At 40.0% G+C, this 27,359-nt stretch overlaps 1 protein-coding gene across 7 annotated transcripts in view; it reads left to right on the top strand.

Moving 5' to 3' along the window:
- Positions 1–27,359, top strand: part of CDH8 (cadherin 8) — a 721,537-nt gene that overhangs the window by 366,759 nt on the left and 327,419 nt on the right. For all 7 annotated transcript variants that reach the window (XM_021093979.1, XM_021093977.1, XM_021093978.1 and 4 more), the window contains one exon: positions 13,501–13,951. In XM_021093979.1, coding sequence (XP_020949638.1) covers positions 13,700–13,951 — 252 coding nt within the window. In that variant the 5' untranslated portion in view covers positions 13,501–13,699. The remainder of the gene's footprint in view (positions 1–13,500; positions 13,952–27,359) is intronic.

Below are 27,359 nucleotides of genomic sequence, written 5' to 3'. Positions count from 1 at the left end.
AAATCTGAGATGGCAGCTGCTCGCTTGGGTTATTAAATGTAAGAAATCAAACAACATTAATTGTTTGTTAGTCTGTGAAGGAAAATCTGGTAGCAGCTCACTAAAGCCCCAATTAAAGGATAGAGTTTATAACCAAGCAGGAGAGAAAAGGTCCTTTCAACTTTACCACCCTTTCCTGGAGATGCCGCAAGAGTTTTCTCTTTAAGAGGCAGGATCGGACCATCCCTCAGCGCGCCAGAGCTGCTAATCAGATCAGCCGGCTGCTTGCTTTCACCTAATTCGCGAATTCGCCTTTATCTGTGGGCTGACAGTGGGAAGGGGGACGTAGGATAAGGTTTCCGAGCAATTGCCCTCTTTAATCAGGTACCACTGAGAAACAGATCGGAGGGACTGGGGAGGATTGGGGCCCTTGGAAGCGCCTGCCCTCTTTCCAGCATTCTGACAGCCATCTCAGTGGTTAACAGCCCTCTCTAGGCTGTTACCCCCAGCTTCATTATAGGAGCTTTTCAACTGGAAAACTATGTGTGGGAAAGAGATATTTATGTAAGATTCGAGAATGGGATTTTCCATCCATTCAGCCTGGCCGCTGTACCCCACTGCATGCAAAATGAGTCCTGTCTTTCATGGCAAACAGAACTGAAATCTCTGCCTGGCTTTTGCTTTTCATCAGCTCTGTCCAGTTTTCAGGGGTTTTATCTGGAGTGCGTGAAAGTGTGTGTGTGTGTGTGCGCGCACGTGTGCGTGCATGTGTGTGCATGAGAGAGAATGAGAAATTCTTTTGCCAAGGGGCCCGATGTGTTTGAATGATGTTCTCTGAGGGTTACATTTTTTTTTTAAAATCCCTCAAAGGGATTGCTCCATAATCATCATGTCCAGACATGTTTTTCCACTTCTCTGAGCTTTGTGGCTTAAAGAAATTCTAGGGCTATCCCTCTTACTAAATAATAATACTGATAATAATGTTCTGTGATTCTGCTTTACCAGATTTGAAGCTCCCCATCATGTAGTCATTTCATGCTGAAGCAGTCACAGGATTTTAAGTCAGCTTTGAGATACACACACACACACACACACACACACACACACACACACACACTTACCCCCCCCGGACGCTGACGGGGGCTTGGAGTTGAGAAAATCTGTTCTGAAAACAGAGAGAGGAGCCTTGCTGGCAGTCTGGGGATTGCTGCATTCAGGGCCGTTTAGTGGTGTTCATCTTCCTCATTCTGTTCCCCAGGACACCCACATGGGTACCAAGATATTCTAGGACCATCATGAATAGACCCGATATTTTAGAGACACTGGCTAATGTTCTCTGAAATTTGTGTTGCAGTGCTGTCATGCAAACTTTTTCATCATTCTCCCCTTCAATCTGGATCTTATACTTCCAATTATTATTGCTGTTAAAAAATCAATTATTCTGCTTTATAATCTGTAGTCTCTTAAAACTCTTAGATGGGGAAATCTCTCTACGCAAGACTCTTAACATACTTTGGCTGCATTTTTGGTGTCCAGGATGCATTTCTGAAGCTTTTGAAGGTGTTATGAATTTAGCTGAAGATCAATTTTATAGGAGCTCTCACTGGAATAGCAGCTCCTTTTGCCTGCTATACACATATCAACTTGAAAGAGAAGGAAGTCTTTAACCTGAAAAATAACTTTATTTGTGTATTTTTTAGAACTGGTCAAGCCAGTATTCCTATAAACATACCCCTTAATTTAGCACTGAACACAGCTTTAAGTAGCCAATGGCGGTATGCTTGATGCAAAAATAATAATAATCATAATAAAATAAAATAAAAAATAAAAAGATAGACGAACAACTAAACAATCCATAAAACATGCTCAGCAGGATATAATAGACCACTTGAGAAGGCGTTTTGTGAAGGCCGTTACAAATATACTCATGATGCAACGTTTCCTTGTAAACTCTGCACAGATTTGAGATCTGATGTTCCTGGTTAGCAGGGAGTCCCCAGTTGTTGGAGCAAAGCATGAAAACTCCAGAGAACAAGGTATAATGATTCTATTCAAGAAATTGTACCTCGGGGCTTTCCTTTAAAGCCTCCTTTCACTGTTTATTGACAAGAAAAAAGGAACAAGCCCATACAGAAAAGTTAGAATCCACGCTTCATCAACTGTTCAGGAAAACCTTATCGTTAGAAGTAAATTAATGCTTTAAAGGAAAACATAGTAATCTTTGTTTTTTTTTTTTTTCTACTCAAGGTAGCACCCTTATGACTTTATTAACATTCGAATCTAAGCAAATTGTCCATGCCCAACCAAGAGCTTTTCATGGGTAAAATGACGTTTAGTTTCTATTTCCAACCATTGTTTTCTGTCCCATCAGCAAAGTTTTGTGTTTGACAAATCAAGGGCTAAGAGTTATCAGAAGAGCCTTTACATTTTAGATGCAGTCTAAGGTTCTGAGACTTTGCTATGAAAATATTCTGCTCAGTGGTGTTGCTGATACTGGTTTAATTCATCTTATATTTCTTACAGTGTTATTCAGAGAAGCAGAAAAAAATACAGTTTTCCCTTTGTTTTCAGCACTGTTGGCATTCACAGCTGAAATGGACTGACTTTGCTTTTTTAGTTTAGGAGAAAGCTGCTAACTTTGGTGTATTATACACCTCCTACAGAGTATAGAATTAAAAACAAGGCTGATTGTTGTTGCTCTCTATTACATGTTGTACACACAGCTTACTTCTAGAAAACGAGAAAACATGCCCAGATTGTGATTTCATTTATTGGTTCAAGTAGGATATTTTTCTCATCTTCCCTTTGCCATTTCATCTGCTTTAGATTATTTGATTTGCCTTCCTAGCTTCTTGGATTTATATATTGACTGGTCTCTTAAAGCAAATATATTTGTTTGTGGGGCAGGAAAAAATTTTCCAGAATCTCGTTAAGTGCGTATTTGTGAAATAGAATAATATTTTAATGGTTCAAGGTCATCAGTTGATGTTGTGGGGCTTAATTAACCAAAGAGCTGTTTGTCCGCTCTTGTTTCACGCTCGTAGAAAGTTGTGAAGAGGTGATGTGTGCAATATATCTCTGCTGAACTGTTGGTTCTTGCCATTGGAACCTGCTTCAGATGTAACCAGGAGGAGAAAATTGGTTGAACCTGGCAACTTCAAAAGGTCAGAAAAGAAATAAGTTCAAGGGATGCCATTTAGCTGCTTCTCCCGTATGTTGCCGTGAACAGAATCTCCATCTCTTCCTGGCAAAACACCGGGGCCAGCACTGTTTCCTTTTTCTGTCATTCCTGGGGTTTTATTTCCTGAGTTTTAAATGTCATATGCTATTCGCTATCACAAATATCATCCACCTTCTTGCCTTTAGAAGTCTTGTTTTTGTATAAAATTCTATTAGTAGGTAGAAATACATAGATGCAATTTTCTGTTTCTCCTTGGACAGCATCATAAGAGAATAACACTTGTATTTAGAACTTTCAGTCTCCTTCCCTTCCCTCTTTGCCAAAGATGATTGCAGAGCTAGAACGATGGTTGATTTAGGGCTAAGCATAGAGTTAGTGCTCAGTAAACATTGATTTAATGAATTAATGATTAGCACACACTATGCCTTTCTTTCTTTTTCTTAGGGGATTCTCAGTGAAGGGGAAGGAGGGATCCAATTCTATCCAAAAATCCAATATTGTGACATTCCACCTTAGTTTCCTCTACAGAAATTTCATAAGTTGTCCCAAGTTTATTCGTAGGCACAATTCTATTCATGTTCCACAAAGCATATACTCCTCCCTCGAAATCATGTTTTTAATGATATGAGCATATAAGAATGACATAATTCAGCTTTGTAAAATTGAGAATACCTTCAAGACTAGACTTGTATCAAGAATGCTGTTAAACTATATGTGATGCAAAGTTACATTTTATTGTGGAAAATGCTCTAATTATGGAAGTGTTGCATGTGTAACTCTGTGTCTATACCTTTCTCTTGCAGACAGTGTATGAAAAAGTACCAAAGGAAGAACTTAGTTCTTCTTTTCTTTCTTTGTCCCTTCTCTTCTTTCTTTCTTTAATATGTATTTTATTTGAACGATTCACATCAAATCTATGTGACTTGCAAGGCTAAGTATGTTAGAGGACAATTCTGTACTCCTTGATTTTTAGTCAGCAGTATACCTGGCCCTCGCATACGCACACAGGAAAAAAACATGCTCTATGGTAAGGTGCTTCGTGGATGTATCACTTTTAAGCAAAAGGGATATATTCCAAAGGGATATTAAATGGAATTATCTTAATTCTTTCTATGTATATCGTTACGTGAAAATGTTACTGTACTGTATTCATATTCTATTGGCAATAAGAATCACATTTTCCATGCATTGTGTCTTTCTAGATGGATTTATGCATAAAATATGATTATCTGATTCCCGATGTGACACAAATAACATTAAATAAGTAGGTAGGGGCTTGATATATATATCATAAGGGAATGTTTTTCTTTCTTATCTATGCAACCTCATCTCCAAGATTTAATGTAAAAATTACAAGAATATATTTCATTCTTTGCAAGTCTATTACTGTTTCAGTTTGCAAACAGGGTTTCTTTTTTCTTTGTCCAAGTATTCCCATCTTTAAAATAAGGATGCTCAGAAATACGAAAAAAAAAAAATTCTGTCTGTTTTGATTAGAGCAGTAAAACATACTTGTCTTTGAGTTTCACTAAAATATGGTAGTTGAAGATAGTAGTACACTTATTTTAGAATCTGTATAAGCAATTTCATTTTTAGGAACTATACATTCAGTGTGATAACTCAATATTATTTTTTTTTGTCAAATGATTGCTATCTGTCTACCCATCCATCACCTGCATGTGTATAGAGTTCACGGCAACAGTGCCAGTGGGTGGCTTTTAAGCTGTAAAGCCTTTGAAAGATGAAAGAATGACAGTAAGGTGCATTTGTAAGGGCGTACTTGTAAGGTTGGTTACTACCCAGTATAATCTAATTGGAAGAATCTTGACTTATTATACTGAGGATACTTGACTGCATTTCGGTTTCAGAGTTATAGACTTTTTAGCTTTGGTTATGTGTTGTAACTGATTTTAACCCTTACCACATTTCTTAAGCAAGAAGGAGAGCTGCTAATTTTCAGCCATCATCAGTAGTGCTAAAATTTTGTTAAGTATTTTTGAAATATTCACAGAAATATTTAAATTCATAGAAAAAATTGTTAAGTATTTTTTGGAAAAAAACATTACCTGAACCCAAGCCCTAATATTGCTTTCTCTGAACTCCTGCCTAGGAAGTGTTTACATAACACTTTCTCCTCATCTTTGAATGAGTAGAGACTTTCCCACTTGGACCATTCTCATGAGAATGTACTAGATGATTATGAAATGCCATGGAATTTTTCTTGTAGAAGAGAAGTCCTGGGTTTTTCAATGAGTGGCTACAATTTGATTGCAAGCGAGTAGTTCTGGTGTGGATGTGTAATGCTTATGCTTTGCCCTTTTCAGGAGCATATGGTGATGGATGATGCCATGTCTTCTATGGAAAAGAGAGACATCATTGACCTCAGAGTAGGGAGAAGTTTAACATATGACCCTTTAGGAGTTCTACTGTGATGCAGCAGATTAAGGATCTAGCATTGTCACTGAAGTGGCTTGGGTTGCTGCTGTGGCGCAGCTTCTATCCCCGACATGGGAACTTCTGCAATTGTGGCCAAAAAAAAAAAAAAAATTAAAAATATCAGCCTTTGGAAGCCTTATAAAGCTATTTGAAACCATGTGTTGTATGCTAGCTGTGGGGAAGGAAAACAAGGAAATGCTGTTTTATTTATATCCCACCTGCCTCAAGCTATTTTCTGAAACAAACAAACAAAAAACCCAAGAGATAGAAAAGGTTATTTTATTTAATACCTGTTTACATAGAGTACTGGAATTTTCCCCATTGATTTATTGAGCAAGAATTTGAAATAAACTAATTAAAGAAATCAGTCAAGATTCTTTGTGGACCATGTAAAACAGTCAATAAATGGTTAAGTATCATTACTCCACTGACATAGTATCATAACTCCACTTACAAGGCTTATCTTACTTAATTTTTTTCATCATCCTTCAAGTCAGTTTCCTCATCTGCCACAATTGAGATAAATTTGCCGGGTCACTGGTCTTAGGAACGATTGGACTGTGATTCAGATGACTTCTGTCTGAGTCCAGAGTCAATGTTCTCAACCGCCACAGCCTTGTAGTTCATCGGTATCATAAGATTATTAAGGGTAAGATTGATTCCCAGTGGTTACTCTGACATTGGTGTTGGTTTGCAATCTTGGGGTCTGGGGCAGTGAAATTCAAAGCCAGCCCTCCCTCATCTGTGAATCCGGAGAGACTGAAGAAAGAGACAGGCCATCCCAGATTGGTAGGTGGCAGTTTTAGTAAAGCCACGGAACTTACATACGAGGCTTGTCTTGAGCGATCACAAGGTCTTTGTATCCGCCCCCCTCCCCAGCATCTTCAAGTTTATTTATACAGAGGTTTTCACCAGACCATCTGGACCATACTGTCCAGATGATCTTGGTAACACATGACTTTCTAAAAGCTACATCTGTGAACTGCCTTCTAGAGCAGGAACCTTGACTGGGATGTGCATTCTAAGGAGACTCTGATTGCCTGGGTCCTGCTCACAGGTAAAGCTGAAGTCACATCTTTTCCTTGACCTCCTCCAGCAAAGGGCCAGCACAAAATTGTTCTCCCTCATAAAGCCTTTGGCTATTACATTTTGAGCAGCTGATTTTAAAGACAGCAAAGGATGTGACTCTTAAATGGAGAAAGAAGGATTTAGCTTATACTTGAGAAATGACTTCCTGGCACTAGTATGTCTAATCAGCAAGGAAAGTATGGGCCTTAGAGTCATCTTTTTGAGATGAGTGCCATGCAGTTTTGCTGAAGAAGATCCAACAAAGTAGATTCATCTTCAGTCTTTTCACTAATAATTCTAGGAAAGTTTATTGAATGACGATCTGAGTCTATGAATACTAGAAAAAGAAACTTGATACTTCCTGCCTTTGTTACCCCAGTCTGACATGTCTATAGCAGGAAAGCTTCTATGTGATGGATACAGTTCTAACTTCATCTTGGGGAAGGATGATGAGAAGACATCTCTCTTTCTCTCTCTATTTATCTATCTATATATCTACCGATCGATCGATCAGTTTTTGCCCTGGTAACCAATAATTATAGAACTTAAGGAAAACGAAATCATCTAGTAGAAAAACAATAACGTGTCAATAACAGCAAAAAGTGGATTTGGCAGGTATTATTCTGGGTGGCAAAAAAAGCAAGGTATATGCTCTTGGATAGGGAGACAGCTGGATAAGTGTACAGTCTTATCCAAGAATTATGCCAGAATGATGTCCAGTAGGGTTATGGTTGAGGGGAAAGTTAAACCAAGTGTGTGTGCGTGTGTGTGTGTGTGTGTGTGTGTGTGTGTGTGTGTGTGTGTATCTGTGTGTCTGTGTGTAAATAAGAAAAAAAAATTGAATTATCTTCTGCCAAGAGAATTTGGTCAGAGAATTCTGAAGGCTTTAGGAAAGGTGATTCTCTTGCATTATTTATATTTGGACATATGCAAGTCCTGTTCCCCTGTAATCATCCAGGGCTTAGCATGAATTGCACTAGGTCACAGGCTGAGCCACACACCCTCTGTTCCTGAAATACCACTTTGAATTCAGTGTGCATTTACCTGTTTTGAAGCAGCCTACTAATGGCTCTAAATTCAAGGTCAGAAACATTTTTAATAGAAACTCTTTGGTCTTGTGTGTCATTTTTGCTTCCATGAAATATTGTGGCTGCTAAGCCCAGTGGATAATAAAAGCATAATTTCCTGTCAACCACAATAATCTGCAGGATTGAATTCTAAAGTGTCGGTAAAAGCCCATTTTTATTTTAGACTTCAGAGTATGGCTCATCGTTGGGAACCTCAATCTACACTGTTTACCAAATCGATGGTACAATATATTTTTGCATAATGACTTAACATATCTGAGGGTTGACCGAGTTCACCTTAAATAAAATGTTGGGGTCATTGCAGTCAGATCTAAGCTGTAATTAGTGCTATCTCTGTGAATGAGAAGTGGGATTCTAAGTATCTTACCTAAGACAAGGTATCTTCTTATGAAGGAATTCTAAAGACTTCTTTATAAGAATTCCAGAGAGCCGGTCAAATCTCTTCATTTCACTCTCCGGGTATAAATCAATGCAGCAGCATTATAATAAAGTGGATTGGTTGGCCAGACATACATACTGTGGTTAGAAAAATCTAAAAATTAAATTGATTTTTTTTTTACCCCAGCTTTACCACTTTGCTCAATTTCTTCTTCCTTGCATAGAGTTAAGCAGTGTGCGTATGCAGCTACTATTACAGCATTTATTAATTCTGATAACAGTGATGTAATATTCGGTTGCCGCCCAAGAATTCCTATAAAGCTATTGTCTGATCATCAAAGAGGACAACATTAGCTCTGCCTGTTGCAGAGTTGCCAGCATATAAATAGTACAGTTCTAATTGTCGCAGTAGAATCCCATTTCTCCCCAAGTAATAGACTTGGCTGAAGTGGAGGCAGTCTCTCCATCCCTTGATGGCCTTCATGGCAACATACCACTTATTGGAGCAGTTTTCTCAGTGTGGCTTCTAAAGTAGATAAGGAGTGGGTCAAATATATTAAGACGTCATACAATATTCCATATATGCACACAGCCCAGTGTGGAGTTTCCCAAAGTTTATTATATGTATACCCCAGGGTAGTAAGTTGTTCATGGGCATGGCGTTAAAAGGCACTGAGGAAGAAGCGACTTTTTCACTATACCTTTGAATGTTTTAAGTCATTTTAGAAAGATGGTCTGAGTTCGGTAGCTTTATTCTCTTGAATCCCAGGCTTCTCCAGCTATGGACCTCTCGCCAGTAGTATCTGCATCACAAGTGAGATTATTAGAAATGCGAGTTGCAAGCCCCACCCTAGATTTACTGGATTAGTATCTGCTTTTGGGAAAGATTTTCAAGATTTGCATGCTTATTAAAGTTTGAGAATCACCCACCTAGGGGTGTTCTGGAGGTGATTTTTACTGGGCTTAACCATGGCTGATAGTTAAATTTTCACAAACTGCTAGACGTGGTGAGTGATCACATTGAAAGCTTGGAATTGGTCATGGTTGGAAGTATATATGTCATAGAAGTCAGAAATTCATTGTTCTTTCAGATAGCTACTTATTAAATATTGAACTGTACACCTTGGCCTCTAACTATTGCTGTTCTTCCGTTTTTACAAAAAGAAAGATGACGCCAGGCTCTGACAGTATTTAGTTAAGTGAACATTAAACATCATTTAAGCACCAATCTCATTGTGCTTCAGTTTGTTTATCTTTAAGATGAGAATCATGATAATAAAGTAGTAGTAATACTTACAGGATTATTTTGAAGAGTGAGTATATGTGTGTATGTACATTTAATGTGTGTATATACATAATTGCATATACTTTTTATTATGGTATAGTATGTGTGTGCAAGTGTATCCTTCTTGATGATTTAATATTATCCAAACACTTCTTGGTATTCACTATTAGTCTGTTCATCTTTTTGTGGTGAATCACATTGGCTTTTCACTATTAAATAAATATTTTAAAAACTGAGACTATTTTAATAAAATATAAAGTAATTGTACACATGATGCAAAGATTTGGCAAAGTATGAGGAGGGGTATATGAGTGTTTCAGGTGCTAGAAGCTCTGTACATGGGGAGTTAGTGGGAATAAGAGCTTGGCCCACTAATCCAGGGTATTGATCAAGTCACTCCCTCATTCTCTGAAAAGTGAGGAGTTGAATTGGAATTGTAGTTAACTGTCTTCCATACCATTTTCATGGGATGGCATTTATTTTTATTCCTCAAAGCTTTAGAGAAATCAAATATGCTGTGCTCTTCACAAAGAACTGATGACAAGATGTAACAAGACATTATTTGAAAGCTGTCCTAGGTACCATTCATTCACAGATCCTGGGTTAGTTGGTGGTTTTGTTCTGGTCCATTGTGCCCTTCAACACCTACCACCCCCCTCCCAGGTAGGTGATCCCTTCTCAAAATCTGGATGACTCTTCTCCAGGAAGCCTTCTTTAAGATGGTTAAGATAAGTAACACAGCCATCACTCTGTATCTCCCCAACCCTTCTCAGACCAAACTTTACTCAATACTCTTAAGTATCTACTTCCTTGTCTTTACCCATTAGAGACTCTTGGCTTCTTAAAGATCAAACTCTGAACTGAAAGTTCCCATTGTGGCTCAGCAGGTTAAGAACCTGACATAGTGTCTGTGAGTTCAATCTCTGGCCTCAGTCAGTAGGTTAAGGATCTGGCTATAGGTTGAAGATGTGGCTCAGATCCAGTGTGGCTGTGGCTGTGTATGGACCTTAGCTGCAGCTTGGATTCATGCCTAGCCCAGGAACTTGCATATGCCGCAGGTGCAGTCGTAAAAAGAAGAAGAAGAAAAAAAGGCACTCTGAACTGTTTGGTTTTCTACCCTTAGTGCCTGATACATACGCTCATCACCTATTTATATAATGAGAGAAAGGGTTGTGGTAGGAAAGAATTTTGAAGTTAAATTACTTAGATTCAAATAACAGTTTGCTCTTTACTGCAAGTATTCTTGGGGCAAGTTACTTAATTCTGTTGTACCTCAATTTTGAACAAAACAGTACAAGGCATAGGAAGCTTTATCTAACTGTAAGATATTTCTTAATGGATACTATACAATTTGGGGCTATGGATATATTCCTTTATTTATTAATCTTTCATTTTAATGAATGAAGCTATGTCATTGTATAAAATTGTTTCAGGTCTATTATTACTTTTTCTGGCAAGTTCAAGTAGGATACTAATTGTGTCCCATTCCATCCACTTGGTATCTTCCATCAAGGGAGTGTCTCTTAGGAGTTAACATTGAGATTCAACTTCCTTGTCCCAGAATCATTAACAGCAGAGCGATGCCAGAGAATACTTACAGAATATTTGGCAGAATTTAAAAATAGCTATACATTTAGCCTTTCTTAATTGCTTCACCAAGATTACTCTTTTAATTCTCAAAGTAAACTGGCTAGGTAAATACCACGCTAGTTGCTGTTAGCTGGCCTTCGGTTATGCAACTGGAAAGGGTAGTTCTTTAACTAGAATCCAAACCCCGGGCCAGAGGAATTCTCACAGCATCTCATGGTTCTGCCTTTGTGGTCCTTGGCTGTCAGGGAATGGTTTGCATACCTTTTGAACATCGAGATGGCCCATCGTGGAGTAGGGTTATGTTTAGGGAGAATTCCTCTCTTTTCCCTGAGACGTGTTTAGGAAGAGGCTCTGTGATTACAACGACTATCACCTTCCATCTAATATGGTCCAGCCCTTCTCTCACCAGCGTTGCCCTCACCCTTCACATCCACCTTAGGGGAGATTTTTGACTGCCTTTGTGTGACTCTCCTCCCTGGATGACCCTCCTGCAGAGCTCACACAGCTCAGCCCTTTGCTCATTCTTTGGACTTTTTTTTAACCAACACCTCTCAAGGGCAGGGATGGTGTCTGGACCACCCTCCTTCTCGGCTCCGGAAAACCACAGGCACCGCGGCTTACAGAGTGCTCGTCCCATGTGTCAGCTGCTTTATATGAGTCTTGTTTCTGAATCACCCCAAATAAGAATTATTATTACTGCTATTTTGCAGAAGAGAAAACAGAAGCTCAGAGAACTTAAGCATTTTGCCCATTAGTGCAGAGATAGTGAGTGAGGTGAGCTGGGCTTCAAATCCAGGCTTTCCTGCCCCTAAAACAGACACTCTACTGAAAACAATGATAGTCACATAGCCCCATGGCTAGGGGAGAGCCTGGCGTGTGATGGCTGTGCTCTAAATGCTGTTTAAATATGTAAATATAAATGATAAGTAGATTGGCAGTTCAGAAAGATACTCATATTTGGGGCTTTCTTATCAAGACCTTTTGGATTTTGTTTTGTTTTAAATTTGACGTCTGCAGAGGTCTGCCCTCATACTGTAATGAGAGAAGGGCTGACTGGAAATCCGCTTTAAAGGAGGGCTCATTTCCCTGCATGTATTGCCGTTCTAGGGAAAGTTGGTGATGTTTCTCTGGACTCTGTTTCCTCTGAGTCGGCTCTCTCTTGAAAGTTTTTCTTCCCTTCAGATTCCAAAAGAACTGGTGCTTACTTCTCTGCTTATCTGGGTCGGGCTTCTTTCGAGGTACAGAGAAAGTCCCAGTGATTGAGCTGAGCCCAGGCAGAGAGTGACAGGCAGGGCGATTCCACTGACCGTCTTGTTAGATCAGATCCCCTCTGTCTCTTTAGCAGGATCTGGGTCTACCCCTCTCCGCTGGTTCACTAAGGCCGCTCACCAGCCCAGCCAATGTTAATGACTTTCTCACTTTCCCATTCTGAGCCAGAATGGAGCCAGTGACCTACAGGAAAAAGGTTCCCTACCCTATTATGAGCCAAACTGTTCCCAGTGGTGTCCTGAGGAATTATTTTCCCATTTAATCTAATTCAGGCAGGCTTCTCCCTGGGATCTGCAGTGAACATTATTTCTTTAAAAATAATTTTTTTGAGAGGGAAGAAACACGTTTTGCCACGGTGAAGGTAAGCAAAAAAATGTATTTGACACCTCAGATAATGGGGAGTTTTTTTTTTTTTTTTTTTTTTTTTTTTTTTTTTTTTGCCCATTCCTTTCTGAATCTCCTCAGTTGAGATTGTATTTTTATCATATTTCATTCCCAAAGGAGCTTTTCATAATTTAAATCTCCTGTTCAACTATACATTTGGAATGGGAACCCTGACACTGTCCTGATGATAACATACATGCTGGACATTACAGAATTTCTCCCTGGGAGCATTCTAATTTTATTCACACATTATTAGCATCCTGGCAGAGAATTTTATTCTGCACCCTGAACTGGACAATCCCTCCTGATGGGTTGTGGCAGCTAAGACTGTGAAAACTGAGGATATTTCTCTTCCTGTTCTCATTTGTATTTTTTTTTTAAGTATCCTTTAAAGCTTAGTTTCTTTACTTATTTTAGCCCAAAGTGAACTAGAAGTTATCTTTAAACTGGGAAGTTTGGGATGAAAGGGAAGAGAAGGGAGGAAGAAAGGAAGGAAGAAGAAAGAAGGAGAAAGGAAGGAAGGGAGAGTGAAAGGAAGAGAGGAAGGAAAGAAGCTAGAAGGGAAAAGAGAATTTCAGTTACTTGAAGCAGTTTTTGATAAGTAACAAAAATTAATATGCAAATATAAATAAATCAGTAAAGTTTACAGTATATAAAAGGACCCGTTAGCCGACTTGTTCTAATTCCTCAGTTCCACTTTCTTAACTCTAGGGTTTGGGAGGTGCTCACTGTTGTTCACTTACATACCTATGAAAAGCAGTGGTTTTGTTTAAAAACCTGTTGCAGTGGACCTTTATCTTTCTTCCTCCCTGTTTTTTTGTTTTTTTGGTTTTTTTTTGCAGAAAATTTCAATGAGAAGAAAAGCCAGTGGATCGTGGTCCTAGAAAATCTGCTTAGATGATGTCTGTTTCCTGCGCTATTAACACGTGGCCGAGCTGTAAGTAAATGCTCAGCACTGCATGATGAATTGGATGGCTGCAGACCGGAGGCAAAAAAAATAATTGTCTCATTTTCGTGGTGATTTGCTTAACTGGTGGGACCATGCCAGAACGGCTATCGGCAATGCTCTTGGATCTCTGGACTCCATTAATAATATTATGGATTACTCTTCCCCCTTGCATTTACATGGCTCCGATGAATCAATCTCCAGTTTTAATGAGTGGATCCCCTTTGGAACTAAATAGGCTGAGTGAAGAACAGCGGATTTTGAACCGCTCCAAAAGAGGCTGGGTTTGGAATCAAATGTTTGTCCTAGAAGAGTTTTCTGGACCTGAACCGATCCTTGTTGGCCGGGTAAGCTTTGCTTTTGAGATCCCCATTTCAGGATCTGTTGCTGGTCTCTAGATCTTTAACATCAGGCTTGTCACAGTTGTTGCCACACTTGTAAGTACTTGTAAGTACTCCAGGCCAGAATGGTTAGTTCGTTTATCTCTTGGTTTCTTTAGGGATATGAATAATCCCACGGTAACAAATTTAAATGTAGACAAACTGATCCTCTCCTGAAAGCTCATTCTCCCCACCTCCTCCGCCCCGTCATGGATATAAAACCATTTGTGCAATGCATACACAAATAAGGTTTTTTCTTTCTCATTTTAAAAGAAATCTGCATGCCAAACCTTTTCTATAGCTTATAGCACAGAGATATGTATTTCTTGTTCAGTTTGAATTTCTACCACCTGGGAGTCCTAAGATGTTATTTGTTCCATTTTATTTTGAGGCCATGTATTGCCAATTGCAGGTCGATTTTTCTCCTGTTTTTGTTTCTTTTTGTTGTTTGCCATTTCAATTATTAACCTAGGATGGAGAAAGGGAAATTTTTGGAGTGGGTGCTTAGCAGTGCATTGTTCTGTAATTCAGTAAACTTTGCAAAAAGAAACAGGCTCATTCATTGTCAGATTGAGTATAATGTATAGAATCAAAATTCTAGTTTAGTGGTGTCTACATGTGTACACGTGTGTGTGCATAGAAGTGTCGGACTCGATTTATATCTGTTTTGTTGTTTTTGGCAGGTTAGACAAATGTTCCGTGTGTAGATAAGTGCTGCCTGCTTTTCAGAGTCTCACTTGTGGGTTATTGAAGACGATACATGTTTATTCCTTGGAATCGTTCCTAAGCTTCTGTTAATTTTGACTCATACCACCGTCCTAGGTAGAATTCCAATTATGAGCCTGCCAATGACTGATTTTCCTGATAAGTCAGATTCAGAAGTGAATCCTGCCAATATTATTCATTTCACAAATGCAATGATTTTTTTTAAGGGAGAATTAAATATTGATCTTCAAGCCTTGGGTTAACACGAGGGCTCCAGATCCCCTTCCTGCTTCTACCTCATTGTAAAGCAGAGGGAGCCTCCCCAAGGATTATGTTTTTTCATTTCGTATAGTTCTACTTGGACAAGGGAAATGTGGATGAGGTGGTACCATGAGTCTTTCAAAGAATATTTATTGAGCCCTTCCCAAGTACCACACACTTTTTTAGGCACATGGGGGCCTATCTGTCACTGAACAGAGAAAAAAAAAATGATCCCTGCCTTCAAGGAATTCACATTCTGATCAATACTGTTGTGTGTTGAGCACTATTTTAAGAGCATTTTGTAGACACAATCTTATCTGATTGAAACAATACCTCCTCCCTGTCTTGAGATGTATATATATATAGACAGACATATATGTGTACTGCATATATATAACACATCTACAAAGAATATCAAACATATCTACCCTCCTTTTCTCATAAGTCCAAAATATAGAAAACTCTCTGAAAGGTTTGCTTTGTACCCTGATACAAACTCAGGTAGCAGAACTGACTGGAGGCTATTTATACTTGTAATGCATCCCATTACTGTGACTGTTCATATATTTCCTAGCAGAAGTGTTAATGTTTTTGATTACGGGGTGCTGCCCCAGACTCTGTGGAAGGTTTTACTTCCTATACAGTTTATCTACCTTAATGCATTTCTAAATGTAAAAACTTCTCAATTCCAAAATACATCTGGCCTGGTGGGTTTTGAATAGGGGCCTCTTGACCATGTTATTTTTTATTTTTATTTTTTTTTGCGAGTGCAGAAATCGAGACTTAGGTGGACTAACAAAGCAAACCAGAATCGTAGAGCTAGTAAATGGTCTGAGTCTGAATCAGATTGGGAATTTCCAAGGCCATCCTTTACCCACCATATCCCATCACATCTTGGTGACTAGTGACCATGTATTTAAACTATAATTTGCACTTAAGAATGATTGAGCATGGAATGCAGAGTCTGTAAATTCTTGCTTTCTGGATATGCAAAACTTCTTTGGCCAGCCCTGAGGCAAGTCGTTTTCCTACGTACGAAGTTCTGGATATACGATATCTATATTTGTATATAATTGATGGATATTTTCTCCCTGTTTCTATTAGTTAACTCTATGGCGGTCTGTCACATCGTTGGTGTCTTAAGTAATATAAGCAAACAGACTTGCCGTGCCCAGAAGAACTTCCCATTTTTATCCTCATAGAAAGAGTAATCAATTAGAGTTTGTTTTAGACTCAAAATCTAATGATTAATTTTACCTCCATTCTTGAAATGTAGCAATAGGGATGGCAGCAAAGGATGAGGCATTCACTTTCCTTTTGTGACTTAACAATGCTTGAGAAATTCATGCCTCTTTGAAGGACGGGGATGTTGCTAGTGAACCCTAGGTTTTTAAAATGGCCAAGATGCTCCCGATTCTTAATGTCTGTTGTTATGAATTAGCTCTTTCCCCACTCCCTGCCATGGCCATTTCCCAAACAGTTGTTACGTCTGAGTTAAACTTATTTTCTGAAGAACTTTTTTTCTGCAGACATTTCCGATCATATATATTTCCCCTAAAAAACACAGTTCCTGAATTATCACAGCTTAGCCTTTGCGGATCTTGGGTTGTGGCAAAGACCAAAATGCATTTCAGGTGACCGCTTCAGATTATGCATCAGGCTGAGTGCGGGGATGATCCGTGTCGGGCGCCCACCAGTGCTTCTCAGTGTTTTATGTCTGTGCATGCTCTTCCGCATCTGACTCTAAACCACCTCATCGCTGAGCTTCTCCCCAGGAGCTGGCTGAGAAGCATCAGTTACTTACGAGCATACCTGCTCTTTAAAAGGCCCTCCTGTGAGTCACCATGGTGGGAGCCTCAGGCCTGGCAGACTGAGTTCAAGCTCAAGGGCAGAGCCAGTTTTTGAGTGACTGGCTCTTCAGAGCTTCACAGGTACCCTTACATCCTCTGTTGTCTGTTTTTACTATATTGTAGGCAGCTGGATGCAGAGCAAGGACTAAGCCTTAGAGATGAACGCTGCAGAGATTTGAATATTGGCTTTACCACTTTCTGGATGTTAACACAGAAAGTTAACCTGGGAAAGTTACTAAAGCTCTTCAAGGGTTATCCAGATAAGATAAATACAAGCAGATGAGAATAAATAAAATAATGTATGTGTAGCGCCTGTGCATAGCAAATGGTCATGGAGTATTCTTAATTGTGTGTGTGTGTGTAATTGGATTGATGGACAGACAACTGACAATTACATGACTAGGTGAGCACAGGACTCTGGAAGCCTAAAGAGGATCCCTTTTAATTAGCCCAGGTTACTTAAGATGGAGGTGGTATTTGAAATTTCCTTGTGTCTTGGAGGGTGACTGGTACTCAGCTTGGTGGCCTGGGTGGAGTGGGAAGTTAGGTGTCTCTCCTGGACAGAAAGGCTTATGCGGCGTCATGGGAATGGGGGGGATGACTAAGGGTCACCTTGATTAGAAGCTGCATAAGCCTGTGTATTTCCCATTGAATTAAAATCAAGCTGAGAAGTTTCCACTGTGGTGCAATGGGATTGGTGGCATCTCTGCAGTGCCAGGACCTAGGTTCCATCCCCAGCCTGGCACAGTGGGTTAAAGGATCCAGTGCTGCCACAGCAGCTGCAGCACAGGTTGCATGGCAGCTGGGATCTGATCCCTGGCCAGGGAACTCCATTTGCCCTGGGCTGGCCAAAATAGAAAATAACAAAACAAACAAACAAAATAATAAATAAAATGAAGCTGAAATTTGTATTCTTAGCTTTCTCTGCCTATTCTGTCTAAAATATAACTGTCCCATCTCTGATATTTCATATCCTTTGTGCTTTATTTTTTCTTCTTCCTGATGATCGCTATCTCACATACTCCATACTTTATCTTGTTTATGATTTGTCTCCTACTAGACTGTAAGTTCTGCAAAGAAAAAAAGATTTCGTCTCCTTTGTTCTTCACTACAAATTCCCCAGAACCTAGAATACTGCCTGCATATAGGAAGAGCTCATAAATATTTGGCATGAATAAAATGAACGAATAGTTCACCTAAATAATGGAGGAATTTATAAAGTGAAATAAACTCAATCAGCTTTAATACAAAAAGCAATTTTCAATCAAGGAGGCAGTATGTTGCTGTAACAGTCTCCCTTTCTATTGGTATTTTAAAGACCAGCTGGGTAGTTTAAACATTGTTTCTGTGTATTGATTTTAAAAGTCTTCCTTTGCGGTAGTAAGAATGACAAGTTCATTTGTTAGAACAAGTCTCTTTATGAAGGCTGAGGAGTCTTCTTTATGGAGGCTGTCTCCCTTACCAGTGGAAGGAGATGGTGCAGGGTGTGTATTCCATTATCTTCCAATTCATATGCAAATTTATTTGTGCTTATATCACAAACTGGACCAGAAATCTTTCTGAATTTCTGAAAAAGAAATACCAGCCAAACAGACTCCACTCCTGCCTCCAGTTCTTTGTGGAACAAGGTGGGTTCAGAACCTGTTCATATTCATCCCTAAATACTCAGATTTCCACATTGCCCAGGACCTCCGGCCTTGACTTTCTCTGCGAGTTCTGGAAGAGAATAAGGTGGTACACGGGGCCCTTACCCTCTGTGCTTATGTGTTCTGGTCTTAGGAAAGAAGGGGAAGGAGAACCTATGGTGGCTGTCCTAAGTGTTGTAACTGAGACAAGCATGTTATCCTTAGGATGAATGTGCATGGTTTGTTTAAAGCGGGCACCTTGATGCCATCCTGAGAGTCTTTGGCTGTGAGTGAAGAGGATGATCAGTCAAATCATTCCACAAATGTTTATTGAGCACCTGCTGTCTCCTAATTGTGGGTACCAATGGATTCTCAGCTCTGAGGAACACAGATCCATGCCCTTCACCATATGGGTTCCTAGGGGGAGACAGATGTTAAGAATAAAGGAGGGGCATTCCCATCATGGCTCAGTGGTTAATGGACCTGACTAGTATCCATGGGGATGCAGGTTTGATCCCTGGCCTTGCTCAGTGGGTTAAGGATCCCACATTGCTGGGAGCTGTGGTATAGGTCACAGATGCAGCTCGGATCCCACATTGCTGTGGCTCTGGCAAAGGCCAACAGCTTTAGTTCCGATTCGACCCCTAGCCTGGGAACCTCCATATACTATGGGTATGGCCCTAAAAAGACAAAAAGACAAAAAAAAAAAAAAAAAAGAATAAAGGAGGAGTAAGTTGGACTGTTAGGTGAGATGATGAGATATTCCTTAAAGTGTAACTTGTGAGCTGAGATGATATGACCAGGAGAACTAAGGTGCAGGGCTGGAAAGTGGTAGCATTCCCAGCAGAGGACACAGCATGTGCACAAGACTATTTAAGGAGCTGAGAGAGAGTCAGGGTAACTAGAAGACAGAGAACTCCAGTTGGGATCTTTTGAATCAGTTATAAAGATGGGCAAGGATCTGTTGGAGATCTGACTTCCTTCTTTTTTCCCCTCTGCTATAAAGTAGCTGGAAGAGAAAGTCACACAGCTTCTCTTGGGCGCAGTTTCCTCATTTGTAACTGTATTGTGGATTATGGAATTATATGTAAGATACAAATCCCTGTGGAAAAGGAAAAAAAAGCAATACTAAAAAACTATGTGCGACTTCCATTCATTTTTGACCCAAGTTCCTCTAACTCGTCCTTTGTGGATCCGTGATCCTCTCTCCCTCATACTTCTTTATTTTTGGGGAAAAAAAATGCTTTACTTTCCAGGGGGTCAGAGATCCTTCCTCAATCCTTTTCTTACATATACTTCTCTGCTCTCTTTCTTCCCTTTTTCCCTCCTACCTGGGTTTCTGAGGAGTTCCTTATTTGGATATAACTCTCTCACTGGTGATGCCACATCTATTTATAATTCTCTCCCTCCAAGGCACTGACTCATTTTCTCTCTTTAAATTTGACCTTCTAACCTTCCCTCTTCACCGTAACTTGGAAATCGTTCGGGTGGTGCTTAGTATGAAAGACACGGGATGCCAAATAATTACACTATATTACAGTTTACGGTGTCAGCGGCTGGTAAGAAAATTGCACTTGACATGCCATTATTTTTGCTGGCCGTTTGCATGTTAAGAGCACTGGGCTATGCAGCCACCGCCAAATTGTATCTTCGGCCTTGCGAGAACAATTCACTGTCAGTTCCATGAAGCTTCTGCCTACTCAGACAGAGCTTTGTGCACCAATCATTTGGCAAGAATGCAAGTCAGCATCACACGTCTCAATCTAGCCAAACAACTAGCGTTGTCTGCTTTTGCCCAATGTCCCCACTTAGAAATAGCAGGTATCCCAGAGCTGTCAGAAATCTTTTGATGCTGATATTAAAAAAAAAAAATAGTAATGTTAGTCATGTATATTATCAGAAACCCTTCACACCTACACGTGCTCACAAATACATATGCACACACATACACATAATACAAATATGCACAGACATGCACACATGCATAGTCTGTTAGCTGACTTTGTACATGAGTAAAATCTCGAGTTATCTCCTGCTTTTTCTTGGCAGCCCCCAGACTCTGTTTCTTTTCACCTCTGCTGCAGAGGTAGTTGAAAGAGGAAATCCCATAGCCTCTGTGGGCTCAGCCAGATTGTATCTTTGTTCCTTACCAGGGTGTCAGGTTAACCTGCTTAAAAACCAAATTCATGCAGACCTCTTACAAAAAAGTCTTGCATATTTTGTTGACCTCTTGAAGGATCATCTCATGGAAGTGGATAATTTTCCCACTTGAAGCAAAATGATAGTAGTCATATGTTCGTGGGTGAAAAACTCCGATTCTGCAACCCTAATTTATGAATAAATGGCGCCAACGTAGTCAGTGTGGGGGAAAAAAAGCAAAGAGAGAATTGATTCTTATCACAAATATGAAGCCAAAGCTCAGAGGAAGAATTGGGCAAACATAAAGTTGCACAGTTGGGGAAGCTTTGCTTGCATATTCGCATAGCAGAATAGTATGAATCATCAGAAAATGGTTAAGAATTAGAACATGGGAACATGATTGCTACTGAGTAAATACCAGAAGCAAGACATAAAACGTATATAGAATATAACTTAAAAATACATAGGCGATATGAACAGTACCTGGCACGTATCTTTTAAGGCATGTATGTCATGTGAAAAAAATATATATATAATCAAACATAAACAAAAATAATGAATTATTATGTACTCATCACTCTAATCATCTGTATTCAAAATTTTTCACCATTCTGCTCTTACTTCCCCTCACCACACACATATGTGCGTGCGTGCACATGCAGTCGATACTCTTGATTTTAAAAATTAATGTAAGGTGAATCCTAATCATATCTATAACCACTATCCACTGTTTTAGATGTAAAGATTTTCCCAGTTGAAAACAACATAAGATTATAAAAACCCCAAATGTATGGTTCTGCCTAATGAATAAATGATAATCACGTAAGCTGCATTAAAAACAAAATAAGAAGTTAATTCCTGACGTGAATTCATATTAATAACTGTACCATACATCACTAAAGGAGAAATACACCAGTGCAGTCAGACCTTTTTTTCCCAATATGTTTTGTTGGATTATCTTTTTTTAAAAATATTTTCTACATTTTATGTCCTATTCTATGCTATTATTACATTATCAAACAAAATATAATGAGAGAAAAATAAATGACAGTGTTAATATTATTCAGTTTTCTTAAAACCAATGCCAGATATTCGTGGCGAATTCTTGGAACCATTATTTAATGTGAAACTCGTTTGGTAAATAGAATCTTTTTTTTTTTTTTTTTTTTTTGGAAACCATCCCTGTGACAAACCCTTGAAAGGCCAATCTCATCAATTAGTAAATTGAAGTGCCAGCAATATTTTAATTCTTTTTTTGAAGCTATGAAGAGGAAAAGAACAGGCACACCTTGCTATACTACTATACAGCATGTTAAATGCCTTTCATTACCATGAAATGGACCACAATTAACCAGATATGAAGATTTTGTAGTTGGCTTTGAAACGGAACATGTTATGAAGCTTTTGTATTTGGCCTTGAAATTAGGATTGTCTTTGGAGTTTTTAAGTAATACAGACAACCTGCATGTTGTTTGTAACCTTTCGATAAATAAGAATAGCCTGGAGAAGTTATTTAAGGTACTATGTTATCTAAGAAAGATAAAAATGTTCCAGCACTTACAGAATTTCCTGTCCTGGCTGGATACATTTTCTAGTTTCTTTAATACCAGCATTTTTCATCTGTACGCATTATTTCCATTAAAGTTAACTTAAGTTCACCTCCTGTGGGCACATGCGTGCACAAGTGCACGCACACACACACACTCATCCCTTGGCATAATTTGATAATGTGTATTCCTGGAACTATGTCTTTGACTATTTTGAAATATAGTAAAGACTGTGTTGTCAATATTCAAAGTTTTTAAAATTTCTTTAAAATGTGGGTATATTTTCTCTTGAGCACCAGCTGTCTCACCTCATATTTCAAAACTTTAGGAATCTTTTTAGATGTTATATCTAGGAGGAGAACTAAAATACACTCCATTCTTACTCATCAAAGTTAGGGTCTGCCAACCAACAGCAGCATCTTCACCTGAGAGCTAGTTAGAAATGCAGAATTGCATCCTCGCTGAATAAGAAACCTGCATTTTCACAAATCCCCAGGTAATTCCTGTGCACATTAGAGCATGAAAATAAAAACATATATTTTTGAAGATAAAATTAATCACCAGTCCATCTAGGGATAGTGCAAGCCATGCTCTTTGTTCTCTGTAGCCAGCCTGAGTACATTTTGAATACTACCTAACTAAAGAAAAGGGTCATGGGGCTGGTATTTGGAAGAGCCTCAGGTAAGGTTGTGGGTAGAAGCCACTGCTTTTCTCATTTGAACCCCATGTTGCAGGGGCTGGACACAGTAGGTTGTGACACTAATTTGCAATGGGACTCCCTGGTACTGCAAGTGATGGCAGAGGGAGGACCCTATCTGTGCCCCCCCCCCCGTCCCGGCTTCAGCCTGTTAGGAAAGGGGGACTGTTTCCTCATCAAATCCATGGGCTTTTTTTTCCTGCATGTATTTAGCACAACGTGGCAGATGTACTCTGAAATCTGCAGAGTATCAAATGCCACTGGGCTTCTGTGGGAGACAGTAGCAGAATCCAAATGAGCCTGCTCAGAAGGGCTGAGGAATATTGGGGGAACAGCAGGGAATAAACAAACATTGGATGCATATTTCTATTAATCTCTAATCCTAAGAAAAACAAAAAACAAGAAACACACACACACACCAAACAGCTGTGTTTCATAAACCTTTTTTTTTTTTTTTTTTTTTTTGTCCTTTTAGGGCCACACCCCCTCGGCATATGGAGGTTCCCAGGCTAGGAGTTGAATTGGAGCTGTTGCTGCCGGCCTCTGCCAGAGCCACAGTAACAGGGGATCCGAGCCATGGCTGCGACCTACACCACAGCTCACAGCAACGCTGGATCCTTAACCCACTGAGTGAGGCCAGGGATCGAACCCGCAACCTCATGGTTCCTAGTCGGATTCATTTCCTCTGCGCCAGGGCGGGAACTTGCATAGATCTTTTTTTACTGTGAATATGGAGTAGAGACGCTGAACTTGAGGACCTTGGTCAGAGACATTAAAGTGGGAAGGAAAGGAGGTTTTAAGGAACCAAAATAAACATAATATATGTTAAATGTTTACTCTGTGGTAGACGCTTCGTGAAGTTTTCTTGTTCAGTCTCCAGGTCAGACCCCCTGACAAAGGTGGCATTGTCCCCACTGCCAGATAGAGGGTCTCTGAAGGATTAGTTGTTTGCATTAGAGTTTCAAGGTTAGACAAATAGGGAATAAGTGATGAAGCCAGGGATCAAACCTGGGCCTGGTGATCTCAGAACGTGTTCTTGTAATCTTGGCAACACATCATCACCTTTGACCCCATGTAGGAGGGGCTCAGTGTCCTCAACTGCAACCTAATTTGCAGATGAGAAATGTGTGGCTCAATGATGTTAACCCAGCTTTGGTCGCCAGACTAGATATAAAGGGTTTGGTAGGATGTAAATAGACATTAGAGACATCTATCTCATTGCAAAGCCACTACGCTTTTTCTTTGCCTTTATCATCTCTTGGTGTTTTGGTAGTCAGAGACAGAAGTGGCTATAAGCCCCTTGAGAGAAGGAAAAATGCACTTGGTGGCTTATGCCTACAGTGGCTTGGTTTTGTTTCCTTTACAGGGAGATAAAGCTACCATAGTCTGGACCTGGGAAGGGCTGGTACCATGCACATACAAAGTAATTCATAGGTTATTCTCCAAATGTATGGGCTCGCCTGGTACCTGGTATTTTTGGCCTTATCATTTACAGATATACATTTAAGATGATTATGATGATAAAGTAAGAGAAAAAAATGTTAATGGAGTTGCAAGAGGAGAAGAATACTTTTATTGAGCCCTTCAAGCATCTTGCTCAGTGGGTTAAATATATTTACAAATGTTACTGTCTCCATTTTATGGGTGAGAAGATTAAGACATTGGGAGTGAAGTGCATTCTCATTGGCTAGGTGACCGCAGTGAGATGCTTTTTTCTGATGTGCTCAGAGTTCTTAACTACACCAGAACTGTAGCGTTAAGTTCGGTCACTGGAAGCTTTGGCCACAGCTGGGCGAGATTGTGTGTGTCTTTTAAACTGAGAATCCCCAGAACAGTGGACAGAAGAACAGAAGAGTTGAATGGAATGAGAAAGAAAATCTTGCACACATAGATAGGAGCTAAAAGAAGACAAAAAGCTTGTACACCCTCCAGTTGCTTGAACACCTTGTGTTAATGCTGAATAATTTAGTAACAATTCCCTGTTCACTTGGAAATTGAGCTGGTGGACAGTCTTGCAGAGGCTCCAGAGGTGGATCTATAATTTGCTTAGTTCTCGTCAGTGACTTCCCCGGTACCTTTTGCAGCTCTGTATCTTTTTTTTTCCAAATGGTTATGTGCTTCTCTGTTTCGTCTCCTCCTGGCCAGCTCTATCACGGTGACCTTCCTCTGGGATTTTCCGGCTGTGTCCTTTGCCACTGGTGCACTTTGACCACTGAGAATAATCCCTTTTGCCTTGAGCATATTCTACCAGGAAAAGTCATTTGGTGAAAGAGCAAACGTGGCTATTAAAAATGACCAAATCCTGTAACTCCTTGAAGCCAGCCAGACTCCCTAGCCACTAAAAGCTTTATTTAGAATGTGGCAGGTTTATTTATAGTGGAGTTTTCTTTGCTTTTATTTTTTTTATGTTCTTCTGGGAACCCAAAAGTATAAATGAATTTCTCATTGCAGTTTGCCTTTTGCCATGCGCATGTGTGCTTGTGTGTGTGCGTTGTGTGTGTGTGTGTGTGTCTCCTATTATTTTCCTCTTAGAGCAGTGTACTTTGGCAGAGCTCATCCTTTCAATATGACCCTGACTTTGCAGGGACATTTGTAATCAGCCTTGTGAGTATTTTCAGGAATCATTACACATTTGCAATGGTTGGTCCTATTGATCACAGCCGCTGTTGCCCTCCTCTTCTGCTTTTCCTGCCATTAGACTCGTGCTGTAAAGGTCTCTGGTTTTGTTTGTTTGTTTATTTGTTTTTTAATATAACTGAAACCAAATTCCGCATCCCAATTAAACTATCAGGAATGTGTGTCATTTTCCCTAGGTTTTTCTCTACCTCACAAGTGGGAGGAAAGACAGGTTGAAGCTGAAAGACCAAAAAAGAAACATAGAAACACACCTGCCCCAAACACACAAGTACACACAGGCAGAATGAGGTGATGACACAGGGTCCAGGAGACACAAACCATAGGGCCAGCTGCCAGTACACAGTAAGACAGACATCCCTGAGCTCCTGCTATGGTGCAACAGGATCAGTGCAGTCTCTGGAGCGCTTGGACACAGGTTTGATCCCCAGCCCAGCCCAGTGGGTTAAGGAGCCAACATTGCTGCAGCTGCTGCATAGGTCACAGCTGCAACTCAGATCTGATCCCTGGCCCAGGAGTTCCCAGTTCTTTTTGCCAAAAAGAAAACAAAAATAAAATAAAACAGAAATCCTCAATTCTGGAGAGGAAGTCATGTGACTCTTATAAAAGAGGGACCTGGACCCAGGAAACTTACAGAAATTGAGTGACTATCACAGAAACACAGAATTTTCTGTCATGGCTCTGTGGTTAATGAATCCAACTAGGAACCAGGAGGTTGCAGGTTCAATCCCTGGCCTTGCTCAGTGGGTTAAGGAGCCAGCATTGCCGTGAGCTGTGGTGTAGGTCGCAGATGTGGCTTGGATCTGGTGTTGCTGTGGTGTTGGCTGGCAGCTGTAGCTCGATTAGACCCCTAGCCTGGGAACCTCCATATGCTGCAAGTGCAGCCCTAAAAGGCCAAAAAAAAAAAAAAAAAGGAAACAGAATTTCAGAAACAGGGAATCTGAAACAATGAAAATAAAAGTGAGATTTGGTGAAGATGAAGATTGAGAGAGGGCAAGAAGTAGGGTGGTGGAGACAGTGAAAGTAAGCTCCTGCAGAGAAAAGCCATAAGGAGAGGATTTGGGGTCCACAACGTGGTTTTCACTAGGCCCAGAGTGGTTTCTTTTAGCTCCTGGACCGATGGGCCTATGCATACTCATGATACTTCTGATAAGATAACACAGGTCTGTCTTTTTGTGAAAAGAAATGCGCTTTGATTCTGACACATGGCCTTTTCTGAATAACTGGCTGGTGGGACAGGGCATGAAGTCAGAGCTGTTCGAGTAAAGCAACAAACATGATCTTCCTTCCTTCTAAGCTTTTCCAGAGACAGAATATTGGCTTTTAAAGGTATATACCTTCTAGCAACTGATGCTCGGGATTAAATCATGGAATTTTGAGTTCCCGTTGTGGCTCAGTGGGTTATGAACCCCACTGGTGTCCACGAGGATGCAGGTTCAATCCCTGGCCTCGCTGAGTGGGTTAAGGAACCGGCATTGCCATGAGCTGTGGTATAGGTTGCAGATGCGGCTCAGATCTGGCGTGGCTGTGGCTGTGCCTGTGGCTGTGGGGTAGGCTGGCAGCTGTAGCTCTGATTTGACTCCTAGTCTGGGAACTTCCATATGCTGTGGATGTGGCCCTAAAAAAGCAAAAAAAAAAAAAAAAAGGAATTTTACTTCTAATCAATTACGGAGCATAATGATAATTCATCCATGAGTCTTTAAGTGAAATCATCACATCATTCATGCTTTTGGATCATGTTGTGAGTTTACAAAGGAAGTGGGAAAGGATTATGGGAAAGCCTTTGGGCAAATTCTGTCTTCTGAAGCTCTCTAAAGCTATCAAATGAGGTGTTCCTGTGGTGCAGTGGGCTAAGGATCTGGCATTATCACTGCAGTGTCTTGGGTGGCTGCTGTGGCACGGGTTTGATCCCTGCCT

Source organism: Sus scrofa, chromosome 6 (assembly GCF_000003025.6).
Source record: "Sus scrofa isolate TJ Tabasco breed Duroc chromosome 6, Sscrofa11.1, whole genome shotgun sequence".
NCBI classification, from domain to species: domain Eukaryota; kingdom Metazoa; phylum Chordata; class Mammalia; order Artiodactyla; family Suidae; genus Sus; species Sus scrofa.
The sequence above is the reverse complement of the archived record's forward strand: the minus strand, read 5'-3'. Positions and strand labels throughout refer to the sequence as shown.